We start from the raw sequence: 23932 nt of genomic DNA on the forward strand, positions 1-23932 counted from the left end.
GCTCCTGCCTGGCTTCTAAGGCACCAAGAGTCATCAGGGCTCAAGTCTCTCTCTGGAGGAGCTCAGGCCACCATGGTGTGGCATAGTGTGACAGAAGTGAGTTTGCATGATGGAGCTGGGGTCTCTGGAGAGTGGAGGGGAGATGTAATAGCCACTAGCCCGACACAGCAACCCCCATATGCTTTCTTTACTGAAACCTTCTTTACTGCAGGCTTGAGGGAGGTGAGTGCGATCCCACTATTTAAGGGTATGTGCAGGGGAAGATGATCCAGATGGTCTCAGTCAGTGGCCTTTCTTGTGTTCACACAAAAAACAGTGCTGTTGGCCTGGCTGCCCTCTTTCCCCTCAGGAGCTCTGCCCCTTAAGAGAAGGGCCCATTGGCTCTGAGTCCTCAGCTCCTGGTACAAGACCTGGTGTTGAGGAGGGGTTCGGTGAAGGTTTGTTGACTAGATAAACAAATTGATGGACGCTTTGAATCCAAGTCCCCACTGACCTCCCTGCCTTCTGACCCCTCCCTCTACACTGGGACCTCAAATGCGATCAAACACAGACCAGATTTTGTCACTCCCTGCTGATCATCCATCCATGGCTCCTTCCCCATGAATCTCCAGATGAGGTCTTTACTCTTGGCCTGGTATTCAGACCTTCCTTCTCTTTATTGCCTTGCCTTTATTCCAGCAAGTTCTTGGCAGCTTCTAAAAAAAACCCAGGCTTCTGTGCACCTTGCAGTGTACACATTCTTACTTCCAGACTCTGCTTCTGTAAGTCTCCCTGCCAGAAAGCCTGTCCCTGTCTACGTACTCACCCTGGAAGGTCCAACACAAACTTCACCTCCTGTGAGGTCTCTTGGACTACCACCCCCCAAGATGGGACATGCCCCTTCTCATCCTTTCATGTACTTGTGGGGGCCACTGTCCTGACCAGCAGCACCCTTGGAATTCCCTCATGCCAGTTCTGGAGCACCTCTCTGCTCTGGGCCCTGGCATCTGGCTGGGCCCAGACTGGAAATGAAAAACTTATTAAAAGAATAATGTTTCCCATATGGTAATGGAAGAAGACAAATAGGCAGGCAGATAGTCAAGCCAAAAAGTGAAAAGATCCGAGGAGGAGAGCAGAGCAAGCACATGGGCAGAAGAGGGCAGTGACTGAGACCCACCTGGCTCTTGTTTGCTGCCTCCTGAAGCCCCCGGCCTGTGCAGCCTGCCTGGCAAGGTGTGAGGTACTCCACTCGGGTAACAGGATCGCAGACAGGGTTGAAGTCATCTGAGGGGCAGGAGCAGGGCTTCATGCAGTCTAGAAACTGCTGCAGTTCAGGCTGGGTGCTGGGGAAAAAGGGAGGCTAAGTTGACCTGATTCTCCCTCCTATGAGCCACAAACCCCACCACTAGCATGGGACAGAAATGTCAGATTCACAGTTTCCCTGCATGGTCACTTGGTGATGTGCAGCTTGGGAAGCAGGGACAGGGGCTAGAAGTTGTGTAAGTGGGGGTGGGGTACAGAATCTGGACCAGTGAGGTGAGCTGACAGAGTCAAGGGGAGAAGAAATGAGAAAAAAGGCACATAGTATAAGTTGACTGTCTTTTTTCATTTACTTTTAAAAAAGTGTGAAGTTGGGGGGGGGTGGCCTGGGACATATCATGAGCATGAGGCCCTAGGGTAGATCCCTGGAACTGAACAAAAGAAAACTGGTAAATTATCTATTCATTTTTAACTTTAAAAATTATCTCAAGGGCTGAGGAGGCAGCACTAGTGGTATCACAAATGACTCAGATACCTGAAACCCCAGAAGTCCAAGTTCAATCCCCAGCACCATCATAAGCCAAAGCTAAGCAGTGCTTGGTGAAAATAAATAAGTAAATAAATAAATGATGATAAATAGATAGAGATGATAGGCAGGCAGGCAGACAAATGAGAGGGTGATCTGGCTGTGACATCTGTCACCCCATTGATCACCAGGGTTGATTTGGCTGATCTAGCTGGCTAGCTAGGTGGGTTTTCCCTTCCTCCTTCACTGCTCCATGTGCATCCCTCCCAAAGCTTCATGCTTCAAGAGTTTGACCTTCCCTGAAGAGAGACAAACTGGTTTCTAGTTTTTGTAGCTGTGCTCCTCTGCTAGAACCTCCAAACAAGCTCTCAAGATAGATAGATAGATAGATAGATAGATAGATAGATAGATAGATAGACAGACAGACAGACAGACAGACAGACAGACAGGCAGGCAGGCAGACAGGATCATCTCAGGGTCATAGCTCCCTCCTCAGAGGGATCTTCACAGACACAGGTCCCATCCTAGAGAGAGAGAGAGTTGTATCCCTGTTTGGAAAAGAACAAGCAAGGAGGATGTGGAGGGAAGGATGGGGTGAGAGACCTGAGAGTGGAGCATTTCTAGGCCTGGAGGCAAGGTGTCCCCCTGTGGGACTATGTGAAATCTTGGTAGAGCTTAGGGGAGCTCTCCCATCCTTGGATGGAGGTCTGGAAAGGCACCCCACTTGTTAGCCTCTCTCCTTATAGAGATGAGCCAAGAAGAAAAGTCTCCCAGACTCAGTTTCTCCTTGTTAGTCTCTCAAGCTCACAGAAAGCCTACAAGCCTCTCACAGTTAGTTCCCCTGCTAGCAGGCCAAATGGCTGCCGACTTGAGGGTTCACTCAAAGTTCACTATAGTCATTCAAAGTTCACACATTCACTATAACTTTACCTTTTGATCATATATGAGGAACACACTCTATCATACACCCCTGCCAGTATCCGGCAGTGAGACCCCATATTCTATTTCTTTGTGCCCTTTGATATCTGTGATTTACATCAATTTTTGTTTTTTTCTTCTTCTCCACGTGAGCACCAGCATCCCCCCACCTCCACCCCCACCCCATAGTCACTCAGAAGGATCCCCATGTGGGGATCAGGAGCTGGTACCTGGTTGAGGAGGAGCTGGTACCAGCGTGAGGCAGGGAGAGGATCTGGGGGAATCTGAGTTTGTATTGGCCTAAGGCTGAAGCAGTTCTTGGGAAAATGAAATCACCCATAAGAGCCTGACTGTGTCTCCCCAAACCCTTTTTAAGCCAGCTCCCAAGGGCAGATAGTATATTTGTGAGGAGGGAGGCGGGTGCTGCCCTGCAGTCATGGCAATGGTGGGGAAAATCTCCAGGCCAAGCCCTTCCAGGGTGCAAGTTCCCTCTGCAGACTCACGCTGCTGTGCTCCCCAGGGATGGAGGGGCCCCTCTTTCCAAGCCTTCTTTTGCTTTCTCTGGGGCTGAACTGAGTCCTGCTTCTGCCATGTGGCCTTCTAAAACACCATCCCAGTTGGCTTTGGCCCATGCAGCCTCCATTCTTCCCATGTCCAAGCTGTCCTATCCATGAAGAAGTGCCAGCACATCCACCTGGAGCCTTCCAGAGAACCCCCACTGTTTACAGCCCAGTGGAAGGTATATGAACCAAGAGGGGAGGAGAGGAGACAGGGCTCTAAGGAGGTGATATCTGAGGCAGGAGAGTGTCCCAAGGGCCTGGCCTCTTCGAGCTGGACCAGCATCCTCATCCCATTTGCCCTTATGCTGACACTCACCCAGGATGGTGGAAAATGCCTGCAATCTGGTGGGTAGAGCAGCCCATGAAGAAGAGTGGCAAGCTGAGAAGTAGGCAGAGCAGCGCCCCCAGCAGACAAAGGATGCTGCTGCGTAAGGAACCGAGGTGGAGGCGCTTGATCAGGATGCCGCCGACTACTATGCCCACAATGGCTGATGGGATGGTGAAGCAGCCGATGAGCAGGTTGGCGAAGGATGCTGTGACTGAAAACTGGAGCTCCAGAAACTTGGGCAGGAAGGTGGCCATGCCCGCTACCATGGATGACAAGCACACCTGCGCCAGGACCACCAGCAGAAAGATGGGGTGGCACAGGGTCCGCAGCAGCACCTTGGGGAAGACTGAGGGCAGGTGGAGCTGCTGTCAGTTTTTGTCCCAGCCTGTTGCTCTGGCCAGTCTACACTCTTCTATTCTGTCCTCCCAGATCATTCTGTCTAACTCTTTTGCATTCTGTCTCATTACATTTGACTCCTTACCATTTAATTCTAGTCCACTTAAAAAATTATGTTTCATTCCGTTCTGCTTAGCTAGATTACACTGTAGTCAACTGTGCTGCTTTCCATTCTATCCCATCGAAATTCAATCCTACGTAGTACTGTTCCGGACCATCCTATCTGTCTCCCTTTCATTCCTTCAATCCCCTCTCATTTCATTTCTGTCCTAATTGTTCAATTCCTCTCTCCCATCTTGACCCTTCCCATCTCATGTCCTTATATGACTTTCTAAGCTGGCCTGGGCCTGTATGTCCCAAACAAATGTCCCTAACAGAGGCTAGCACCCCTCCCCTGGCCTCCTTATCCCTGCTTCCTGTTTCTCCAGAGCATAGTACCTGGAATACTAAAGATTTGAATTATTTAGCCTTTTTGTTGCCACCCCACCATCTTGCAGGCCTCTTTCAAAGCAGTAATTCTTTTCTGGTGCATTAGTCTCTAAATCTCTAGAGCCCAAGGAATAGCAAAGTGTTGACTAATAATTATAGAACAAAGGAATGAGTGAATGAACATACAGACTAATATGTGATCAAATACCAAAGTGCAGGTGTAGAATCTAAGGCCACCTGAGAAAGTTATCTTCTGTGGGCAGGAGTTGAGGGATTCCTGGATGGCTCACAAATGTGGGCCTGAGCTTGGTTGGGGAGGTGGGGGAGGGAGAAGGAGCGCCTGGTGGGGCATAGTAGAGGCAAAAGCCTGGCGGCAGGAGTAAAAGTGACTGTCCTGGGGTTGAGGACCTCCTTAATCTCCTGCTAATGCCTACAACACAGCATAACATGTTTATAAGCTCCCCCAAAGTGAGCCTGTTAGACTGAAGGGTACCCAGTAATTGGTGAGTCTGAAACCCTGGCCTACAGGGCATTCACCAGCAGGGCAGCCAAGGTGAAGGCTAGGAGTGCTTCTGTTCCACTATGTTCACTCTGTCTCCACCAACAAGAGGAAGAGACCTGTTTCTGCCAATAGAAGGCGAGACTGAAGTTAGAAATAGGGATCAAGGGGGATAGACTTTTCTAGTAGATGATAACTGAGGGAATCTGAAGAGCAAACCAGGAGCCAGGGAGATAGGATAATGGTTATGCAAAAGATTATCAAATCTGAGGTTCTAATATCTTCAGGTTCAGTCCCCTACACCATAAACCAGAGATGAGCAGAAAGACAAACACATAAAAACAGAAACAAAACAAACACAGAGGAGAAAACCACTTGCTCCCTGGGCTGGCAGGAAGATGGCCATGGGTATCGTCTGAGCTGAGTAGAGAGTCCTTTGTGCTCTTGCACAGAAATCTGTCATAGACGATTTCTGTCTGTCCTTAGGGCTTAGACAAGTGACTCTGAAGATCCCTCCTATTTCTTTGGGAGCCAGAAAATAAAGCAGGTGGGAGCTGGGGTTTGGAATTCCCCTCATTCATGTCCCTGTTTGGTCTCTGATCCCTTCCTATCCAAGGAGCACTTTCAATCTGTACTTAGAGCAAGGATGTATGGTCTGGCTCACTGCCCATGCTCTACCCTCCATGGGTGTCCTGGCCAGGACAGGCCTGAGTTTGGCCCACACTATGCAGGTGCCCTCACTATCTCCTGGTCCCAGAGAGGGACAGGGACTTGTCCTTTATCTAGAGAGGCCAAGGCAAGGCTAGGAGTTTCCCGGGATTTCCTGACTCTTAAGTGCCTGACTTCAGAACATTCCATCTCATTCACTATTCCCAGTCTGTCTGTGCCAAACCCTGCAGTGAGTGCACTCTCTGTTCAGCTTCTCTTCAGAATCCTTATCCTGTCAACTGATGGTTGCAAGTCCTTATGGGAAGGCCTGTGCCTGCCACTTAGACAAGGTACCTTGGAGAAAAATACCAGGGGCCCTCTCTAGTTTAGCACAGTGTTTCCCCCATTAGAGGGGCCAGGCTTCTCTCCATGCTGAGAATATACCTCCTCCAGCTCAGAGTCAGGCCCCCTCCACTAGGTTCTCCTTTTCAGTCTCCCTGTCTGACAGGGTCTTCCCTGTCTCATAGACTACCTGCTCTGTGAGACTAGGGCTCCTTCAGATAAAGGATTGTATGTCCTCCTCCTGTTTCTCCCAAAGTCCTAGGTGGTCAGGGCTGGGGATGGATGGGTGTGGGGGGCATCAAACCAGTCCCTCTGGAGTTCAATAGAAAGTTCTCAGGGCCCAGGGCTAGTATTGCCTTGGTCTCTCCCAGGCTCCTATAGAAACTGAAGCCTCCAGAGACAATCTGTCCCAGAGCAACTACTCCAGGATACAATTTCAGTAACTAACCCAGCATCCCTTTGAGCATGAGCCAGAGCAGTGATTAATAAACTCTCCTATGAGCAGTATGCAGAGGTGTTCCAGAAACTGGGGTGACCTGAGGTTAGGGAGCCCAAATCTCTGCCTCTAGACCTAACTAGAGGGAGCTCAGATCTTTTCACCCACACCCTTGAAGATACTGAGAACTAGGGCCTGGACTACTGGTATCCCAACATCCAGTTTTAGGAAACTATTCCGCCAGATCAGCCCCAAAGAACTTCCTTTGACAAATGCAGGTGTGTGTTTATGTGTCTGTGGGGGAGACTTACAGAAATGCTGTGATTGTCACCCTCCTACACCACATTTAGCAGCTAAGGCATGGTCAGAATAATAATCTCCGGGCAGGACTGATAATTGAAATAATAATTGCTGCTTATATAAGCATGGGCTCTCTCTCTCTTTTTTAATAGTATACGAAGAACTTTCCATTCGTCTTCTCATTTGATTCTCCTAATAGTCCTTGAGAGAAGCAGAGCAAGGATTATCAACCCAGTCTTTCTGAGGAGCATTAAAGAAGGAAAGCAACTTCTATGAGAGTGCACACCAGTCAGTGCTGGGGGTTAGACTCCATTCCAGATCTGATTCACTGCCCAGTGCTCTGTGAGGGCCAGGCAATAGCAGGCACTCAGTCAGTGCTCATGGGTACAAAGATTTTGGGGTTGGAATCTTTGGGAGGGATGGATCATGAGCTGTGGAATCACTGACTTCAGAAACTCAGGGTAAAGAGTCCTAGATCTTACTACTATGTCTTCCTCTCGCTGTACAGTTGGGAATTCAGAGGCCCAGAGAGAAGCAAGGACCCAGCACCAAGCCTAGATTTCTGGACATCAACCAAGAGCTCCCTTTACCCGAGTCATGGCCCGGGAATGGAAAATATTTACTGCCTCTGCTTGTAGGCAGGATGATGGGTGAGCCCAGGGATGCACAAGAATTGACCTCTGGAAGCTTGGTACTCAGGGAAAGGTGAGACCTGAGCTGTTTGAATAACTGAAAGAGCTGAAAGGAGTCAGGGCTAGGTGTGCAGGTAGAAGGAGAGGAGTGGCACTTGAGCATGGCCTACAGGAACAAGGAAGGTTTTGAGAGGTAGCAAAAAATAATGATGTCCAAACAGAAGGAGTCAGATAAGCAAAGACTGAGGGGAGTGGATGGTGCCCAGGAGCTGTCTTAGGTGTGGGACATGAATCCAGAAAGGCAGGAAGGGGCTGTACCCTGTGCAAATTCTGACCCTACCTCCCCATAACCTGGGCTGGGCTCACTCACCTTTGATGAATTGAATCACAGTCAGGTTCTGTGCCACCTGGGCTAAGCCATTCTGCTTCTCCTGGGACTCCTTGGAGCTCTGTTCAGAGGGTGAGACCACATCCTGGGGAGATACACAACCAAGGGCCATCAATCAGCAGGACATCTGACAATCTGCTTAGAAGTGGTTGTGGGTATGGATCAGAGCAATCAGGGCTCCACTCAAGGAGAGGCCAGGATGAGTGCTGTTCCTGCATCAGAAGCTCCACTGGTTCTGGGTGTTGTAACACTTAGCAACTGGTTTTGAAATAATGGATATAGTTCCACTGGTCTTCACTTTGTCATCACCAAATTAATATCACCATTACTGTGACAACTACCATCATCAGCACCTCCACAATCAGCACTCAGAAACCGGAAGATGCTTTTTTTTTTTAATCTTAATAAAATTTTTGAAGTGCAATTCCATGGCTTCTGGCAGACTTTTTCCCATTTCAATTTCAGATAGAAAGATAAAGAGAAGGAGAAAGAGAGAGAAGAAACACCACAGCACCACTCCCATTCATGGAGCTCCCATGATGATGCTTCCATGCGGCCCAAGGTCTCAAATCCAGGTCCTAATCTGTGATAATATGTACTCTCTACTGGATGAGCTATTTCCCAACCCCCAGAATAATTTCTTTAAAGATTTATTGATTGCAAGTGATCAGGTGGCAAAATGGGAAGAGTGTTGGACTAGCAGCAATGAGGTCCCAAGTTGGTCTCTGCTATTAAATAGACCAGAATTGTGTTCTGGTTCTCTCTCTTCCTTTTTCTCAAAGATAAATAAATCTTTAAAGAGATTTTTTATTATTATTTTCATTTAAGACTAAAGCATTGCTTAGCTCCGGGGTATGGTGGTACCAAGGATTGAACCAGAGACTTTGGGGCATCAAGCATGAAAGTCTGGTGTGTTATATTGCATTACATCCCTGGTCCCAGGCAGGTAAGGCTGAAACACAGAATGATGATATAACTTGCCTGGTAACACTAGTCATATGTGGCCTGACTGGGATATGAACACAGAAGCTGTGTTCACTTAATGGCTTCACCCTCAGGGAACAGGAAACTGAAGCCACTGGGTACTGGGTGCCCCACCCTTTGTGCCCTAATGCTACACTGGTTTTAGAAAGTTTACTTGCTTTCCAGAGAAGATAAAAATTTATTTAACACTGGATGCTTTGATTTGAACCAAGTCTTGCTTGGTATCTCTTTCCTAAAGTACTCTGAGCTCTCCAGAAGCAAGTATCCTATGTACCTTGTGCTCTGTAGAAAGCTGGTGTTAGCACAGGGTCTAGGGGTAAACTAGTGGATAGCTGATAAGTGTCGCTGAAAAGAGGGAGTGCAAGAGAGGATTCCAACAGATGGGGGAAGTTGGGGGTGGTGGTGGCAGCCCACACACCAGGCTCTGGGAAGAACAATGAGAGCATCAATAGGTGATGCTGTCATGCTGCAGGCCAGATCTTAGATGGCTAGGGGCTCAGAGAGGGCAGGGACTGACACTGACACCCAGGAACTGCCCTATGGGACTTGCAGAGGAAAGAGACTGACAATCTATGTGGGAACTAGTCAGCTCGGAGGTGAGTTCACTTGCTCCAACACCACATACTCTGAGAACAGAGCTCACGCTGACCAAGTAGAAACTATTGCTTTATCCCAAATCCTGGAAGTCAGGGACCTAAGTGCAGGACTAACAGAATGAGGAGGCAGCTTTGTGACATGATGTGAGGAAAGCTGAACTCACCATCTGGGTCTAAGTTCTCTGTGGGGAGTCACAGCCTGTTGGCCACTTGCACTGAGAGCTGTGCTATGTGAGACCATAGGCCAGTCCTTGGGCCTCTGAGCTTGAGAAATGTGGCTAGTCCAGACTGAGATGTGCTCAGTGTCAAATACATGCTGTATTTTAAGTAGAAAATTAACTTGTTATGTTCTATATTTGTGGCATGCTAAAATGGGAATATTTTAGATCTAGTGGGGTAAGTAGAGTTTACTATTAAAATTATTTTGTTTACTTTGTGCTACCACATTATTTAGAATGGCTGTGTGGCTAAAATAATATTTCTTTTGGACATATTGCCTCCCAGAAAAGTAAAGCCTGTTAAAGAAAATTTAAATGGGACTGTACAGACAAAATAACTAAAGCAGTAATCTCAGGGGTGGGGAGGTGGCTCACCTGGTAGAGAAGACACTTTACCACACAGGAGAACCCAAGTTTGATCCCGCAGCCACCACACAGGGGCACCATGCACTCACTTCATGAGTGATGAAGTAGTGCTGAGGTGTTTCTCCTCTCTCTTTTTAAATGTTTTTTAAAATTATTTTTATTATCTTTACTTATTGGATAGAGACATTCAGACATCGAGAGGGTAGGGGAAGATAGACAGAGAGACACCTGCAGCACTGCTTCACTTGTGAAGTTTACCCCCTAGAGGTGGGGGTCGGGGGGTTCAAACCTGGGTCCTTGCACATTATAACATGTGCACTCAATCAGGTGAGCCACCACCCGGGCCCATGTCTCTCCTCTCTATCTCTCTCTTTCCCCCTCTCTCCCTATTTCTCACCCTGTATTGAAAAGAAAAAGTGCATGAGGAATGGTGAAATAATGGCTATACAGAGGCCCAGAGATAATTCTGGTGGCAAAAGCAAGTACAAACACACAGTCTCACAGAGATGCACAAGCCAAAAGTCAGAACAGAATTGCCCTGCTTCTATGCCGAGCTTCCACCTGAAACTGCCTGTCTGATGGGAAACAATGACCAGAAAGGCATGGTACTCACAAGTCATCAAGCTGTAAAAATGAGCCACCTTCCTATTGTGTCCAATCCCCCAGCCCCCACAAGAAAGGACTAAAGGGGCAGATTCAGGAAAATAGGTGACCAAGCTTATGTGCCTTAATGCATAGATACCGTTGAGCTTGGAGACACACTGTCTAGCAGTTCCTGTGTTCTTGTTCTAGAATCATAGGGTGCTCCTTACAACCTCCCCTCACATATACATAACAGATAAAACTTCTAAACCAGGACTCCAGACCTTGGAGCTATTTTCTCAGAGGTCTTCTAGCTCTTCCTGGGCTCAAGGATTGGACTCCGATTTTTTTTTTTTTTTTTTTTTTTAGTTAAGCTCATCTGACATCCAAGTGTCTCTTTCCAGCTAACAAACAGCACCTGACTGCCTTCTCAGTCCAGCCAAGCCAGGGAGGAGAGGGTGGTTTGTGGGAATGTGCTGGATGCCTGAGGGATAGGGCCTGGAGTAGGTGCTCACCAGGAAGGTGACTCCACTCATGACTCAGTGTTTTCATCAGGGATGGGGCAGGCAGAATTGCATGAGCACTTTATCTGGGGACTGCTTGTGTCAACTATGGAGACAACCAGAGTCCTCTGCTGCCCCATGCCACTGCCCCAGCTGGTAGATTGACACCGCATGCTCACATCTACCATGCCCTTTAGCTTCCACGACAGTCTGAAAGAAGAGTGTTCCTATTTGATGGGATTTGGCAAACTGGAGGATGTTATACACTTATTATTATTTTTTAAGGTTTTGTTGTTTTAAAAATATTTTATTTTTGATGCTTTTTTATTATTTTAATGAGAGAGAAAGAGAGATACAGAGAGAAAAACCAGAGCACTGCTTAGCTCTGGCTTATGGTAGTGCTGGGAGTTGAAGCTGGGACTTCAGAGCCTCAGTTACAATAGCCTTTTGCATAACCACTATGCTGTCTCCCCAGCCTGGGTATTAAATGGGGCAGGGGAGGGTGAGCATTCCCAGATTCAAAAAGGTACCTGCTAATGACAGTTGCAGTCTGATTTTGAAGAACAGGGAAAACCTGACAGAAAAACTCAGGTCCTGTGGCCAAGTGGTGATGTACCAGGTCAAGCACACATGCTACAATGCAGAAGGACCCAGGTTCAAGCCCCTGGTCCCCACCTGCAGGGGGGAAAACTTCATGAATGGAGAAGCAGTTCTGTAGGTCTATCTATCTATCTATCTATCTATCATCTTCCCCTTCCTCTCAATTTCTGGATATATCTATCCAATAAATAAATAAAGATAATAAAAAATTATAAAAAATAGAGAGGGAGGGGGAGAGGAGAGAGAGAGGGAGAAGGGTAGGGGGAGAAAAAGAGTGAAACTCAGGTCCTCAAGGAGGAAGTATCACTGAGGAAGTAACAAGCAGAGAAGACTCTTGGAACCAGGTCCTCTAGCAGTCTCATGCTGTAAGGAACAGCATGGGTTTGGGGGACAGGAGAGGAGTGGAAGACTCAGGGTGTGAGACTTCAGGAAGACCCTGAAGGAAAAGTGTGGTTGGAGCATGGGCAGCACAGGAAGGGAGATACTGAAGCAGGAGCAGAGTAAAGTGTGATGGTGGAAAGGGAACAGTATGCCTCTAGAGTTGGGCTAAGGACCTGGGCTCCATCCTGGGGATGTGAGGGACCCTTCCTGTACCCTATGCCTAGCTCCTCCTAGGTTTCTGCCTTCTCCTCTGGCTTGGTGTCAAGGACTCTTGACTCATAGTGGGCTCCAGAAATGGGAAACACCATGGCTCTGCTGAGAGCAGACCTTGGAGAATGATCCACCAGGCCTGCGGTTTGCCCAGGTCAGCAGGCCTGGGTCAAAGGAGCGGGTTCAGACTTCCCCTCTGGAGGCCACGTGCTGCCTGCTGTAAGCTTGCAGGACAAGGGCCATGGGACTGTGTGTGGGCAGATGCATGGGAGGCCCAGCTGTGGCGGCCCCCAGGAAGCAGGAGCTGTCCTCTGAGGAAGCCAGCTTCTTAGGAGACTGTCCTGGGGCTGCATGCCCAGCCCCACAAAACCAGTCCTCACCCTGGCCCTGATACACTTTGCCAGCATCAGCTTTACTCACAGATCCAGGGATGAAGCTGTCAGCTAACCTTCCTGTCTCTTAGGGAGGGAGGGCTTTGGAGCAGAGGATCTGGCTCTGAGCTTCTGCAAGGAAAGTGAGGTGCTTCCCATTTCCTTGTTATGAAATTCATGCTAAGGGTCTGGGCCCTTTCCTTATGGTCATGCTTCTCTGTTCCCTTTAGCCACCAGAAAAAGCTCAGATCCCCAAAGCGGACCAGTTAGAACAAATGAGCTCATCTTTATGTCTCTCGCCTGTGTATCTTTCTTTCTTCTGTTCTGTAGTCTTTTGCTCACTCTTGTTGTTTCCTGTTTCTTAGTCTTGATTAACTGACTCAGCACAGATCTTAAGGATGGCCCTTCTGGGTCCAAGTCCCAGCACACCACTCATCAGGGTACTTAGTCTCTGCAACTCAGTCCTGGAGGTGTGAAGTAGGGGTACTAGCATACCTTCTCTCTGGGGAGGTCACAAGGATTAAATGAGATGAACTAGATGAAGAGTTGGTATGCACATACAGTAAGCAGTAAATATGAGTTGCACATCCAGTTCTTTCACTGTGAATACATGTGTCTGGCATGAGCTTGCCTCAAACCCTTTCTGAAATATTGTGAGAGTAGGATCTAGAAGCGTTGGAAGGTATAGAGGGCACAGGAAGACTGCTGTCTCAATGAGACCGATCACCACAAGGATAGATAGGGCCAAGTGACCTGCTAAGGAACCCCTAAGACATCACTTTTACACCGCAGGCCCTACCAGGAGTCTTGGGCCCTCATGGAACCTTTGGGACTGGCAGATTACAAATGGGGAAACTGACATTTAGAGAGAAGGGAGACCTATCTTGGTTCATTCCTAGAAAGATGTCTGGGTGGCTACCTAGACTCTGAAGTCACAGAAACAGGTACAGAGAGAGTCAGCAAAACAGAGCTCCTGCACCTACCATGTCCTGTGTCCCAACCCTACCCCTACACCCCATTGGAGACTCTCCTGTGTAGAGACTGTAATTTCTGTCCACCCTACAACTCCCAAGCAGAGAATGCCAAGTACTGGCTTTCATCCTGTCCTCCTCCTTTTCCTCCTTCTCTTCCTTCCTCTCCCCTTCTCCTCCTTTGTCATCAGCTGACAGCTTCTTGGGGCAGAGGATGTGGGGTGCACACCCCGTCTCCCTTGTGAAATACTCAGAAACTGCTCCAGAGAAGGGAAGTCACCTAGAGAAACTACTAGCAGGCCCACCAGAGCTGGCAGGCTTTGTCCAATCTCCTGCCCATTGCACAGACAGAGAAACTGAGTCACAGAGCTCTGGTTCATACTGTCCTCATATAGCATGCACAAAATCACCTTCTGGAAACCATGAGACCTGCCCTTACTTTCAGGAGGGTATTTGGGGCCTGCTAATCCTAGAAGAAAATGCTTAAAGTCACTACAGAAGTAATCCCCTGCCTGCAGAAGATACAGATGCCCTGTGTGGGACCCTGGACTTCCTGGCAGCTGATTCTGTCTAACCTGGTCCATGCTCCCACCACAGCCTGAGTGTGCAAGGCTGGCCAGTGAAAATGTTGTCAGCATGGCCTAGGAAGCCTGGAGGAGGCAGGGTACAATGCCTCCCACATCAATATTTATTGCTGGAGAGCTGCTGGAAGCAGATCGCAGTGTTCCCAGCCTCTAGTTCTTTTTAAAGAACCTCTCACCCCCTCCACTCACCACTCCCCACCCCCAGCATGCTGATAGAAGGAATCCAGACAGCCAGACAGGCTCACAGCCAGGGAGCCAGCATCTCAAGGCATCGCCAAGATGCAACTTTCACAATCTGACTCTCAGCATCACAGGAGCTTCCACTCAAAGGATCTGCATTTTATGCATCAGGGGTGGGGATGCTGAGGGTATGGCTCCAGCAACCTAGCCTCTGAGATTTACATGCTGTGACAGAATGGACAAGGGGTTTGCTCAAGGTCACATGATTGACAGGTGACAGAGTTTTCAAGACTGGCCCTTGCTTCTCTTCACATGGCACAAGTGGCTGCTCTTTTGTGTTCAAACTTAGGGTCCCTTGGAGGCCATTCATAATCAGCAGCCCAGGTTCTCCCCCCTCACCCCCCCCCAGGTCCTTCCCATTTCTAAGAATTCTTCTCCAAGTTCCAGAAATCCTGTCTCATCCAAATTTTGGCCTGAGCTAGGCAGAACTAGGAAGGACCATCTGTGATTCCAAACTGTTTTCTTCCCCTGAAACTGGTCCCTTTCCAGGGCCTGCCTCTCCCTCTGAGTCCGGCGCCAGCCAGCCCTTCACTGTCCCTGGGAAGTCCCAAGCAGAGCACCCACAGCTGTGAACCTCCCGCCTCTCATCATCGCCCACTACCCACACACTGGCCTCTGCCTGGGTCACATTCAGGCCTGTGCATTAGTATCTCTGTTCTGAGACTCTCTGCACAGCCCCCTTGTTCCTTGGAATCCTGTCTTTGTCTCTGCTTGTACCTGAGGGACGACCTTGCGATCCCCCTGGGTGACCTGCCTTTTTCTTTTTTTTCTTGCCATTGCTGAGCTTTACCATTCCAGGCTAATTTTTTTTTCAACTAGCAAGAGAGAGAGGGAAAGACACCATAGGACAGAATCTTTCTTCAATGCCAGAGGGCTGGGTTCTAACCTGAGTCACATGTAACATGGAAGGTACATCCAGGTGAGCTGTCTTGCCAACCCAAGGCCTACTATTCTTAAAGTCAATTCTGGCCCTTCTAGCACTTTTTCTTCTTCTTCTTCTTTTTAAAATAATATTTATTTATTTATTTATTCCCTTTTGTTGCCCTAGTTGTTTTTATTGTTGTAGTTATTATTGTTGTCATCATTGTTGGATAGGCCAGAGAGAAATGGAGAGAGGAGGGGAAGACAGAGAGGGGGAGAAAACAATAGACACCTGCAGACCTGCTTCACTGCTTGTGAAGCAACTCCCCTGCAGGTGGGGAGCCGGGGGCTCGAACCAGGATCCTTACGCCGGTCCTTGCGCTTTGTGCCACGTGCGCTTAACCTGCTGTGCTACCGCCCGACTCCCCTCTCTCTAGCACTTCTGTCATCAGTTTTTTTTGTCCCACACCCCATATACCCTCTGCTCCATCAGGGCATGGGGCATGGAGTGAATAAGGTTAGGAGGACAGCCTGGTCTGGTGCTAGGCAAACTCAGACCCAAACCCTAGGATGGCTAATCAGAATCTCAATTCCCAAATTTTCTTGCTGTAAGAAAGAGCTTCTATTTTACATTACATAAAACATAATCAAGGGTAGTAACCTGCCCTAGAATCACTTTTGGGGCAAAAGATTCAATAAGCCTTTTATTGTCCCTTGAAATGAGCATCATAGAGCCCCAAGTAACTTACTTAACGCACAATCATTACTCCCCAACAGTGATCTTACTGTGAAATAGTAAGAAATGATGTATATGAACAGATGTGTAAGTTGTGGCCTATATACATAAAGGCATACTACTCAGCTATTAAAAATGGTGAATTCACCTTCTTCACTTCATCTTAGATGGATCTTGAAGGAATCATGTTACGTGAGGTAAGTCAGAAAGAGAAGGATAAGTGTGGGATGATCCTACTCATAGACAGAAGTTGAAAAACAAGAACAAAAGGGAAAACAGAGCAGAACTTGGTCTGGATTTGGTATATTGCAACAAAGTAAAGGACTCTGGGTGGTGGTGGGGGTGGTGGTGTTCAGGTTCTAGAACATGATGGCAAAGGAGGACCTGGGCGGGGGTTAGATTGTTATGTGGAAAACGGAGAAGTGTTACACATGTATAAGCTATTGTATGTTACTGCTGATTGTAAACCACTAATCCCCTCAGTAAAGAAAAGAAAAGGAAAAATAAATTATCTATATGCACATACTGACACCACTCTCTGACACAGCATCCTTAGACTACTTACACATGAGGGTGAGAGGAGTTTTGTTTTGTTGACAGGAGCGGGGACAAGGAAGGGGCTTACTCTGCAGGTGGGTGAGGATGCAGACGCTAAGGCCCTCTGCCAGAAGTGGAGCTCCTGCTTTTCCTTGGGAAGCTCCCTGGGGAAGAAGAAGTAGGGGATGGCAGCCAGGGCCACTGTGCCAGCTGCAACGAGGAAGCCCAGCCACCAGGCACCCACCCATCGAGGGTCCTTAGGGGTAAGGCTGACACCACCTGTAAGAGAAGAGCATGGTGGTGTTAGGGGCACTCAGTAAGGTGTGAGGTGGTGTAGTTTAGGAGTCAGGAGACAGCTTACGTGAATAGTGCACTGCTTTGACATGACTACAAGCCAGGTTTTAACCCAGCTCCACCACACTAGAGGAAGATTGGATGTCATGGTTTCTTTTCCTTCTCTACCTTTCCACCTGAAAAAGTTGACCTGGAGCAGTAAAGTCCTGACAATGACAACAGTAATAATAGTAGTAGTAATAATAATGCAGGTGCATGGCCTGGAGTCACATACATGGACTAGAGAAAGAGAGTACTCATAAGCTGTGGTATGTCTTACTATGGGTGTGCTCAGGTTCAAACCTTGGCGCAATATGGGAGTATCATGACACCAGGGGAAGTTGCAGGGCTAATGCACCTTCCCTTTTTCTGTTCATCTCTTTCTGTCTCTCTGATTGAAAAACTCAACCCAGGAACAGTAGAACTGCACATGTGTGAGGTCCCAGTTCTGCAAAAATAAATAACCTTACCAACTAAACAAATAAGCAAAAATCCAATATGTATATGCATATGACACTACCCCATTCTCAGACTTGCTTTCCCAGTGCTTGGAACTGAGCCTCCTGGGCAGGTGCCAGACCAGTTTTGCTAGGCTGGGAGTGGAGCTGGCCTTTGCACTGATCCCTCCTCTGGCTCAGCTCCCCTGCTCTGGTGCCAGGCTGGGGAGAACTAGTACATGTATTTCCCCGATTCTGGGTTTCTCACACACTAGTCCATGCCTGTAGCTGACACCACCCACCCACTACAAGCTCCCTCAGGAGATAAGAGGACTGGGATGCATCATGGCTGTCCACATGAATGCCACATCTGCTAAGATGATTTCAACAGAGCCAGCAGGCACAGCTCCTTCCCCCAAGTTAGGATGTCTGGGAAACCTGAGGGAGCCAGGTCTCCCAGGAACTTTGATCCAATAAAAGAGGAGAACCAGAAGGAGGGGCATGGGGTGAGGCTGCCCCAGAGACTCCTCTAGTTTGGAGCTGCCCAGACCTTAGTCTGAATGTGCCTCCATCCCTTCACCTGCCACCCAAGGTTCCTAGCCCTTACTGCAATCTCCAGTGACAGGCAAGACTTCTGAGGAGCAGGAGGCAGAGGGCACTGCTGGGGTGATAGTAGGCAGCTGAAATGCCACAGGGACAGGTTCTGAAAGAAGTTTTCTCCAAGACCCTGGGGGTGCTATTCCCTTCTCTGGCTGCCTTCAGATTCTGCTTCACCCTTCTCCTTGGCTCAATCTCACTACCACCTGGACCAGGGACCTCTGTACCCCAGTGTTGCCTCTGCTCAGGTCTCAGATTCTGAGGTGCAGAATAAAAAGGTTCTTTCAGAGCAGCTCAGTGAGGGTTCTGTCTGCCAGAGGCCAAGGCCTACTCTAGAAGTCCTCTTCAGCAAACCTAGTCCTTCTGTTTCTCCTGACTTTTGTTCTTCCTCAAGATAGGTGCCTCCCACAAGCTGGGAAAGCATGTACCTGCCTGCCCCAGCCAAGGATCTAAGCAGGATCCAGGGCGCAGGGGAGCTCAGGATGGACCAAGATGAAGGTTCTCACCGCAGTGATCACAGGCACAACTCCTCATCTGAAGGGGCTTAACAGTTGCCCTCCATCACCTCATCATTTCTTCAGTTCTGACTGCAGTGTTGGGAGGTGAACTAGACAGATGTCTGGTAGCTGAGAAAGCCAAGGCTCAGAGAGGTTGAGAGGCCAGGCCTAGGTGTGCAGACTGGCTGGTCCTCTGACTCCTTGCTTGCTACAGACCAGCAGCCACTGAGTGGGGTGAGCATGTGCCCTGGAGGCTTACCTGGTGGCATTTGGTCAATGTCCACATAGAGGCGCAGCATGACACTACCCAGCCCATAGGCCAAGGCTGGCCCTATCATGGTCACTGCAAAAAGGATCCCTGTAACAGGAAGGCCAGGTTAGGCTCTGGGGCAGCTCCCCAGCCTGCCAACTTTCAGCAAGCAGGAGCAGCTTGTCTCCCCCAGGAAGTGCTCCAGAACTTCCTGGGACTTTTCTCAGCCTCAAGGAGCTGAGGAAAGTCAGGTTGCCCATCCCCCTAACCCCACCACCCACCCTGGGCCTCTTGTTCCCCCTACCCTTCATCCCACTCCCAGACACCAGGGGTGGGACCCGACCTCACCCAGGTAGAGGGGTGAGTTGCTATTGTGGGCAAAGTCATCAATGTAGGAGATGCCAAAAGGCTGGATGGGCACCCCGCCCACGCCGAGCAGGGTCTGGGCCATGAACATAATGCCCACCACAGTCAGATGCTGGGTCTCTGTGTGGCTGGAACAGCTGCCATTAGGGGGGACTGGCTCTGGGACTGGGGTTCTGGGTAGGCACAGGGAAGCCTGGGAGTCCTGCAACACATGCTCTGAAAGAGGATGACCAAAAACATTATTACAGTAGTGAAGACAGTAACGGATACAAGGGTGTTGCTGTAAGTGCTGTGTATATAAATCATTTGACAACCCCCCCACCCACACACACATACACAAACACACTAAACCTAGGGAATGGGGACTTTTATTACATAATTCACTAATGAAGAAATGTGCTCAGACAGCAACTAGCAAAGATTAGTTCATGATGATAATGGTGATTATTATTATTATTATTTTACCAGAGCACTGCTCAGCTTTGAATTTTGGTGGTTCCAGGGATAGAACCTGGAACTTGGAGCCTCAGGCATAGAATTTTTTACATAACCCTTGTGCCCAAGTCTCTAGTCTTAAACCACCTTGTGCTACCTTTTTGAGCAGAGGTATGTGGAACTGTGTAGCCATGGTAACTCTTGTAGCAGGTTGGAATGGGGTGGTAGAGGAGACAGAGTTGAAACTAGCTCAAGAAGAATAAAAAAGATTTTCCAGAAGTGGTGTCCCAGGGAGTGGTTGCAGCACATGCAAACAGGAGATAAGGGGTTGGGGGAGGTTTAGGGTACAAGGACAAGGGATATTGCAACAGGTTAGCTCCCAGAGGATGGAGGCAAGGTCAGGGCAGGGCAGGGGAGGGAAGCTGAGACTGGGACATGAAGAGTCCAGTACCCTTAATCTTCATTTTAGAGAAGGTTCAATGCCAGCTGAGGACACAGAGGTCAAGTGCAGTAAAGGAGAATTAAATTTAATCCAGACACTTGTCCTCTGTAACTCACCAATATTTGGTGAGCAAACTTAAGAAGACCCTAACAATATTAATATCCCAAATGTGGGTGTGGAAGTGGCCCTCTTCCTGTGGCCAGACCAGCCCTTTCCAGGCATGAAGGCACTGAGCCAAGTCTACCATGTGAATACAGGTCAAGGACCTGCACCTTCAACTGAGACTGCCTGGGTTGAAGACTGAGATTCCTTTCTTTCCCTCTTTCTCTCTTCTTCTCCTTCTCCTTCTCCCACTCCCTCTCCCCTTCCCTCTCCCTCTCTCTCTGCCTCACCACTTCCTACCCCTTTCCTTCTCCCTTTCCTTCTATCACTCTCTTTATTTCATCTTTTGACCCGAGCATTGCTCAGCTCTGGTTTATGGTGGTATCTGGTGTCTGGGACCTGGAGTCTCAGGCCTGTAAGTCTGTTGCATAAACTATCCTGGCCCAGGGCTGAGATTTTGACAGAGGTCACACTCCTCTGAATCTACTAGAGTGGACAGAATACTACTAGTAATTGAACAGAATACAAAATACAGAAGCAGAACAATTGGGCAGTCCATACCTGACCCCAAGGGCCAACAGGGACTGTCACAGCTCCACCAGCTTTGTGGAAGCAGCCCCCCACCCCCACCCACCACCACCTTGGCCTTCTCAGTTGTGAAAGAAAACAGTGGCATACCTGTCTTGAGCTCTATTTACTAACTAGGAGGAGTACTGCCCATGCTCAGGGCCCTCTAATCTTCTGTGACTGTCATAGGCTCTATTCTCTGTTTCCTCACAGGGCCTAGTCTACCATGTGAATACAGGTCAAGGACCTGAACCTTCAACTGAGACTACCTGGGTTGAAAACTAAGATTACTTTCTTTCCCTCTTTCTCTTTCCTTCTTCTCCCACTCCCTCTCCCTCTCCCTCCCCCCTCTTCCTTTCTCCCTCTTTTTCTACCCCACCACTTCCTACCCCATGTCCCTCTCCCTTTCCCTTTCTCACTCTCTTTATTTCATCTTTTGACCAGAGCATTGCTCAGCTCTGGCTTATGTGTGTGGATGGGTGAATAGATGAGTGGATAGATGGGTAAATGTGTGGATGGGAGAGGGAAGGAATGAAATGAATACTTAGACTTTAGTTATTCCGAGAGACAGGCATTAATTTGTCAAGTAGTCCTTCTACAAAATTCTTCCAAGGTGTAACTAATCCTGTCTATAATACTTCCTTTTTTATTCATTCTGTTATCAATATATTGACTTCTTGTGAGGATTAAAACCGTTATTACACATAAAGTACTTACAATCATGCCCTAGTGAGTGGGCTGTGATACTCTTATACTCCATAAATATTTCTACAGAACCTACTACATTTTTAAGAACCCACTACATTTAAGGTCCTAAAACAGAAGACATTGTAACTTGCCCATTTCTATAATAATGATGATGATAAAAAAGAGTGACAAACAAATTGCTGTAAACATGAGAGACCCAGAGTAGTTTACCCCTCTGCCCCTCACCCTAGGACCACCAGAAGGACTCACTCAGGCTGAGTGGGGTGTGGTGAGGGAAGGGGAGAACCTGTCCTGACCAGTCAAGGCCCAGGAATGACCATTCCTGCAGACCAGCTTCTGCAGCTCTTACCAGGGTCATAGCGGTACCGCTCGGAGATGAAGTGTGGGACACTCATGAGCAGCCCTGCCAGAGCCACCAGGACAGCCCCACAGCCGATCAGTCGGGGCCGATGCACCCGGCTGCCAAAATAGCTCACAAACACAATCAGGGTTGTGTTCCCCACCTGCAAAGGGTCAAGGGAACCCATCAGAGTGATGCAGAACCCAAGGTCAGAGACCCACACTACCCTCATCCCTGTCACCAGCCTCGGAAGTTCCTTTCACATAGTGCCCTAGAATCATCTGAAATCTTCCTTTCAATACAAAATCTGGATTGTTCTAGGAAGGGTTCCCCACCCTAGAGAGAAGCAAAGGCAGAGAGCTAACAAGACCAGAGATCATTGTCACTCTGGAACACAGGTCGATCCCATGTTAAATGGAGAGTGGTGGCTAGTGGAAGAGCAGGATTTGAGCATCTAGGACATCACAAATGAGAGAAACGAAATTGAAACCAGAGGACCAAGGCTTAGAATTCTGAGCCTTCAGTTCAAAAACTTAGAATGTGGTGCAGAAGGGGAGTTGTGAGTTTACAGGGAAGAAGCAGGCTTTGGCATAAGCTAGGAGTACACCTAACACCTAACTCCACTGCTTAAAGCTTGGGGGAGTCCTCACTCTAGGTTTACATTCAATGAATGGCAGTTTCCTCTGAGAATTGACACTGAGAACAATCAATTTCTGTGTTATATAGGGGACACTGAGGTTCCGCAAGTTCCCAGAACTGAGACACAGTGTTACTTTCTTACAACTGCGATCTAGAGATGGAGCCAGGGACTGTGTGGGGAGGCTGAAAGCTTGCAGGCCTTGGGGCAGGAGGAACATGACATCCCCTAAGGCAGAGGGAGAGAATTTCACAAAAACATTCTTGGGGGCTGAGTGATGGCACAACTGGTTAAGCTCACATGTTACAATGCCAAGAACCTAAGTTTGAGCCCCCAACCCCCACCTGCAGGGAGAAAGCTTCACAAGTGGTGAAGCAGGGCTGTAGGAGTCTCTCTCTCTCACTTTATCTCTCCCTTCCTGCTCCATTTCTGGATGTCTCTATCCAATAAATAAATAAAGATAATAAGTTAAAATTTTTTAAAAATCACTTAATAAAGATAAAGCAAAACATTCATGGAGGTCAGGGGTAGAAAGAGTGCTTTCTGGACAGCTGTCTTCTTCAAGGTGTGAACACCTGGCACAGCTAAACTCTGAGTTCCAAAGCCACCCAAAGCAGTAGCTAAGATAGGGACCCTCCACCCAGCAACCCTGGAGGTGATGCTTTGCACCCTGGAAACATTCCCCTCACCCCTACTCCAAGGTCCCAAAGCTCTGCCATGGAGCCAGTTTAAACCTCTTAGAATAGTTGAAGTGACTTCCTCTGATTCCACACACTTGGACAAGAAATGGCTAGGTATGTGGAAACATAAAGGAGCCCTAAGGGGAGTGAGTGAGTAGATATGAGGACTCTGACTGGCTCCAATCAAAGTGTCCCCGAAAGCACCGTGGCCAGAGACTGAGGTTTCCTTGTGAGACCTTGTCCTAACACATGATGGGGCCAGTTTCTTGGTAGAAAGAGTAGATGGAGTTGGGGAGTGAGGAGGGGAGAGGGGGGAAGTTACCTCATTGAAGGCAGCCAGCAGCCCAGAAGTTTGACTGGAGAGACCGAAGCGTTTCTCTACTGTGGAGATGGAGCTCTTGAGGTATCCAGAGATCATGAGCTGTGCCAGCTGCAGCAGACTGTGGCACAGGACGAAGAACTAGAGAGCAGTAGTGGCAGAGAGGTGGGGAGACAGAAGTGAGGAGTGGTAGAAAGACAGAGGAAAGTGTTGAATAGAGCTCAGAGAAACAGAGTTGAGGAGGGAGAGGAGGAGGGAGAGAAAGGAAAAGAGAATTCAGAGAGAGGGATAAGTGGAGAGAGGGAGAGGAAGAGATAGTTAGATAGTTATTAGAGTAGCCTACAGCTTCTCTTACAGACCTAAGAACTTGAAAAGCAGTCCTGCACCACAGAGATAGCTCAACAGTTGCTCACAGGACTTGCATGGGAGGGCCCCAAGTTCTATGCCGGGCACCACCAGTACCAAGTGCTGAGCAGTGCTCTAGTCAAAAATAGAAACACAAAAAGCTGTCCTGGATACACACTGGGGTCTGTGGGCTACCCACACTCCATGTGACTGACAGCAGAGTCTTCATGGGGCTAAGATGGTGGGTATCTGCTCTGGGCTTCAAAGTTGTTGCCCTGGACTGAACTGGATTTTCATTCCTGCTCTGTTACTTTGCCCCACCCCAGATCTTCCTCACCACAAATAACTCAACCTGCCTCCTTAAAAAGCTGGCAGATCCCCATCATCTGGGTGTATGGCTCTAGTCAGAGAATCCTTGGATTCCCATGTAGCTATGATGGGCCTAGACCCTAATAGATCCCTCTCTCCACCATCACTGGTCACTTCCACCATGAAC

The 23932-nt window shown here is 48.4% G+C and overlaps 1 protein-coding gene across 2 annotated transcripts in view; it reads right to left on the reverse strand.

Annotated features, from left to right (window-relative positions):
- SLCO2B1 (solute carrier organic anion transporter family member 2B1) overlaps window positions 1-23932 on the reverse strand; it is a 46847-nt gene that overhangs the window by 7321 nt on the left and 15594 nt on the right. For both annotated transcript variants that reach the window (XM_016186920.2, XM_007520261.3), the window contains exons 3-10: window positions 23095-23232; window positions 21465-21618; window positions 18844-19077; window positions 18505-18603; window positions 16470-16660; window positions 7624-7726; window positions 3560-3917; window positions 1157-1322 (exon numbers count right to left, since the gene is read on the reverse strand). In XM_016186920.2, coding sequence (XP_016042406.1) covers window positions 1157-1322; window positions 3560-3917; window positions 7624-7726; window positions 16470-16660; window positions 18505-18603; window positions 18844-19077; window positions 21465-21618; window positions 23095-23232 — 1443 coding nt within the window. The remainder of the gene's footprint in view (window positions 1-1156; window positions 1323-3559; window positions 3918-7623; window positions 7727-16469; window positions 16661-18504; window positions 18604-18843; window positions 19078-21464; window positions 21619-23094; window positions 23233-23932) is intronic.

The sequence above is a fragment of the Erinaceus europaeus genome, chromosome 17, assembly GCF_950295315.1.
Source record: "Erinaceus europaeus chromosome 17, mEriEur2.1, whole genome shotgun sequence".
Taxonomy (NCBI): domain Eukaryota; kingdom Metazoa; phylum Chordata; class Mammalia; order Eulipotyphla; family Erinaceidae; genus Erinaceus; species Erinaceus europaeus.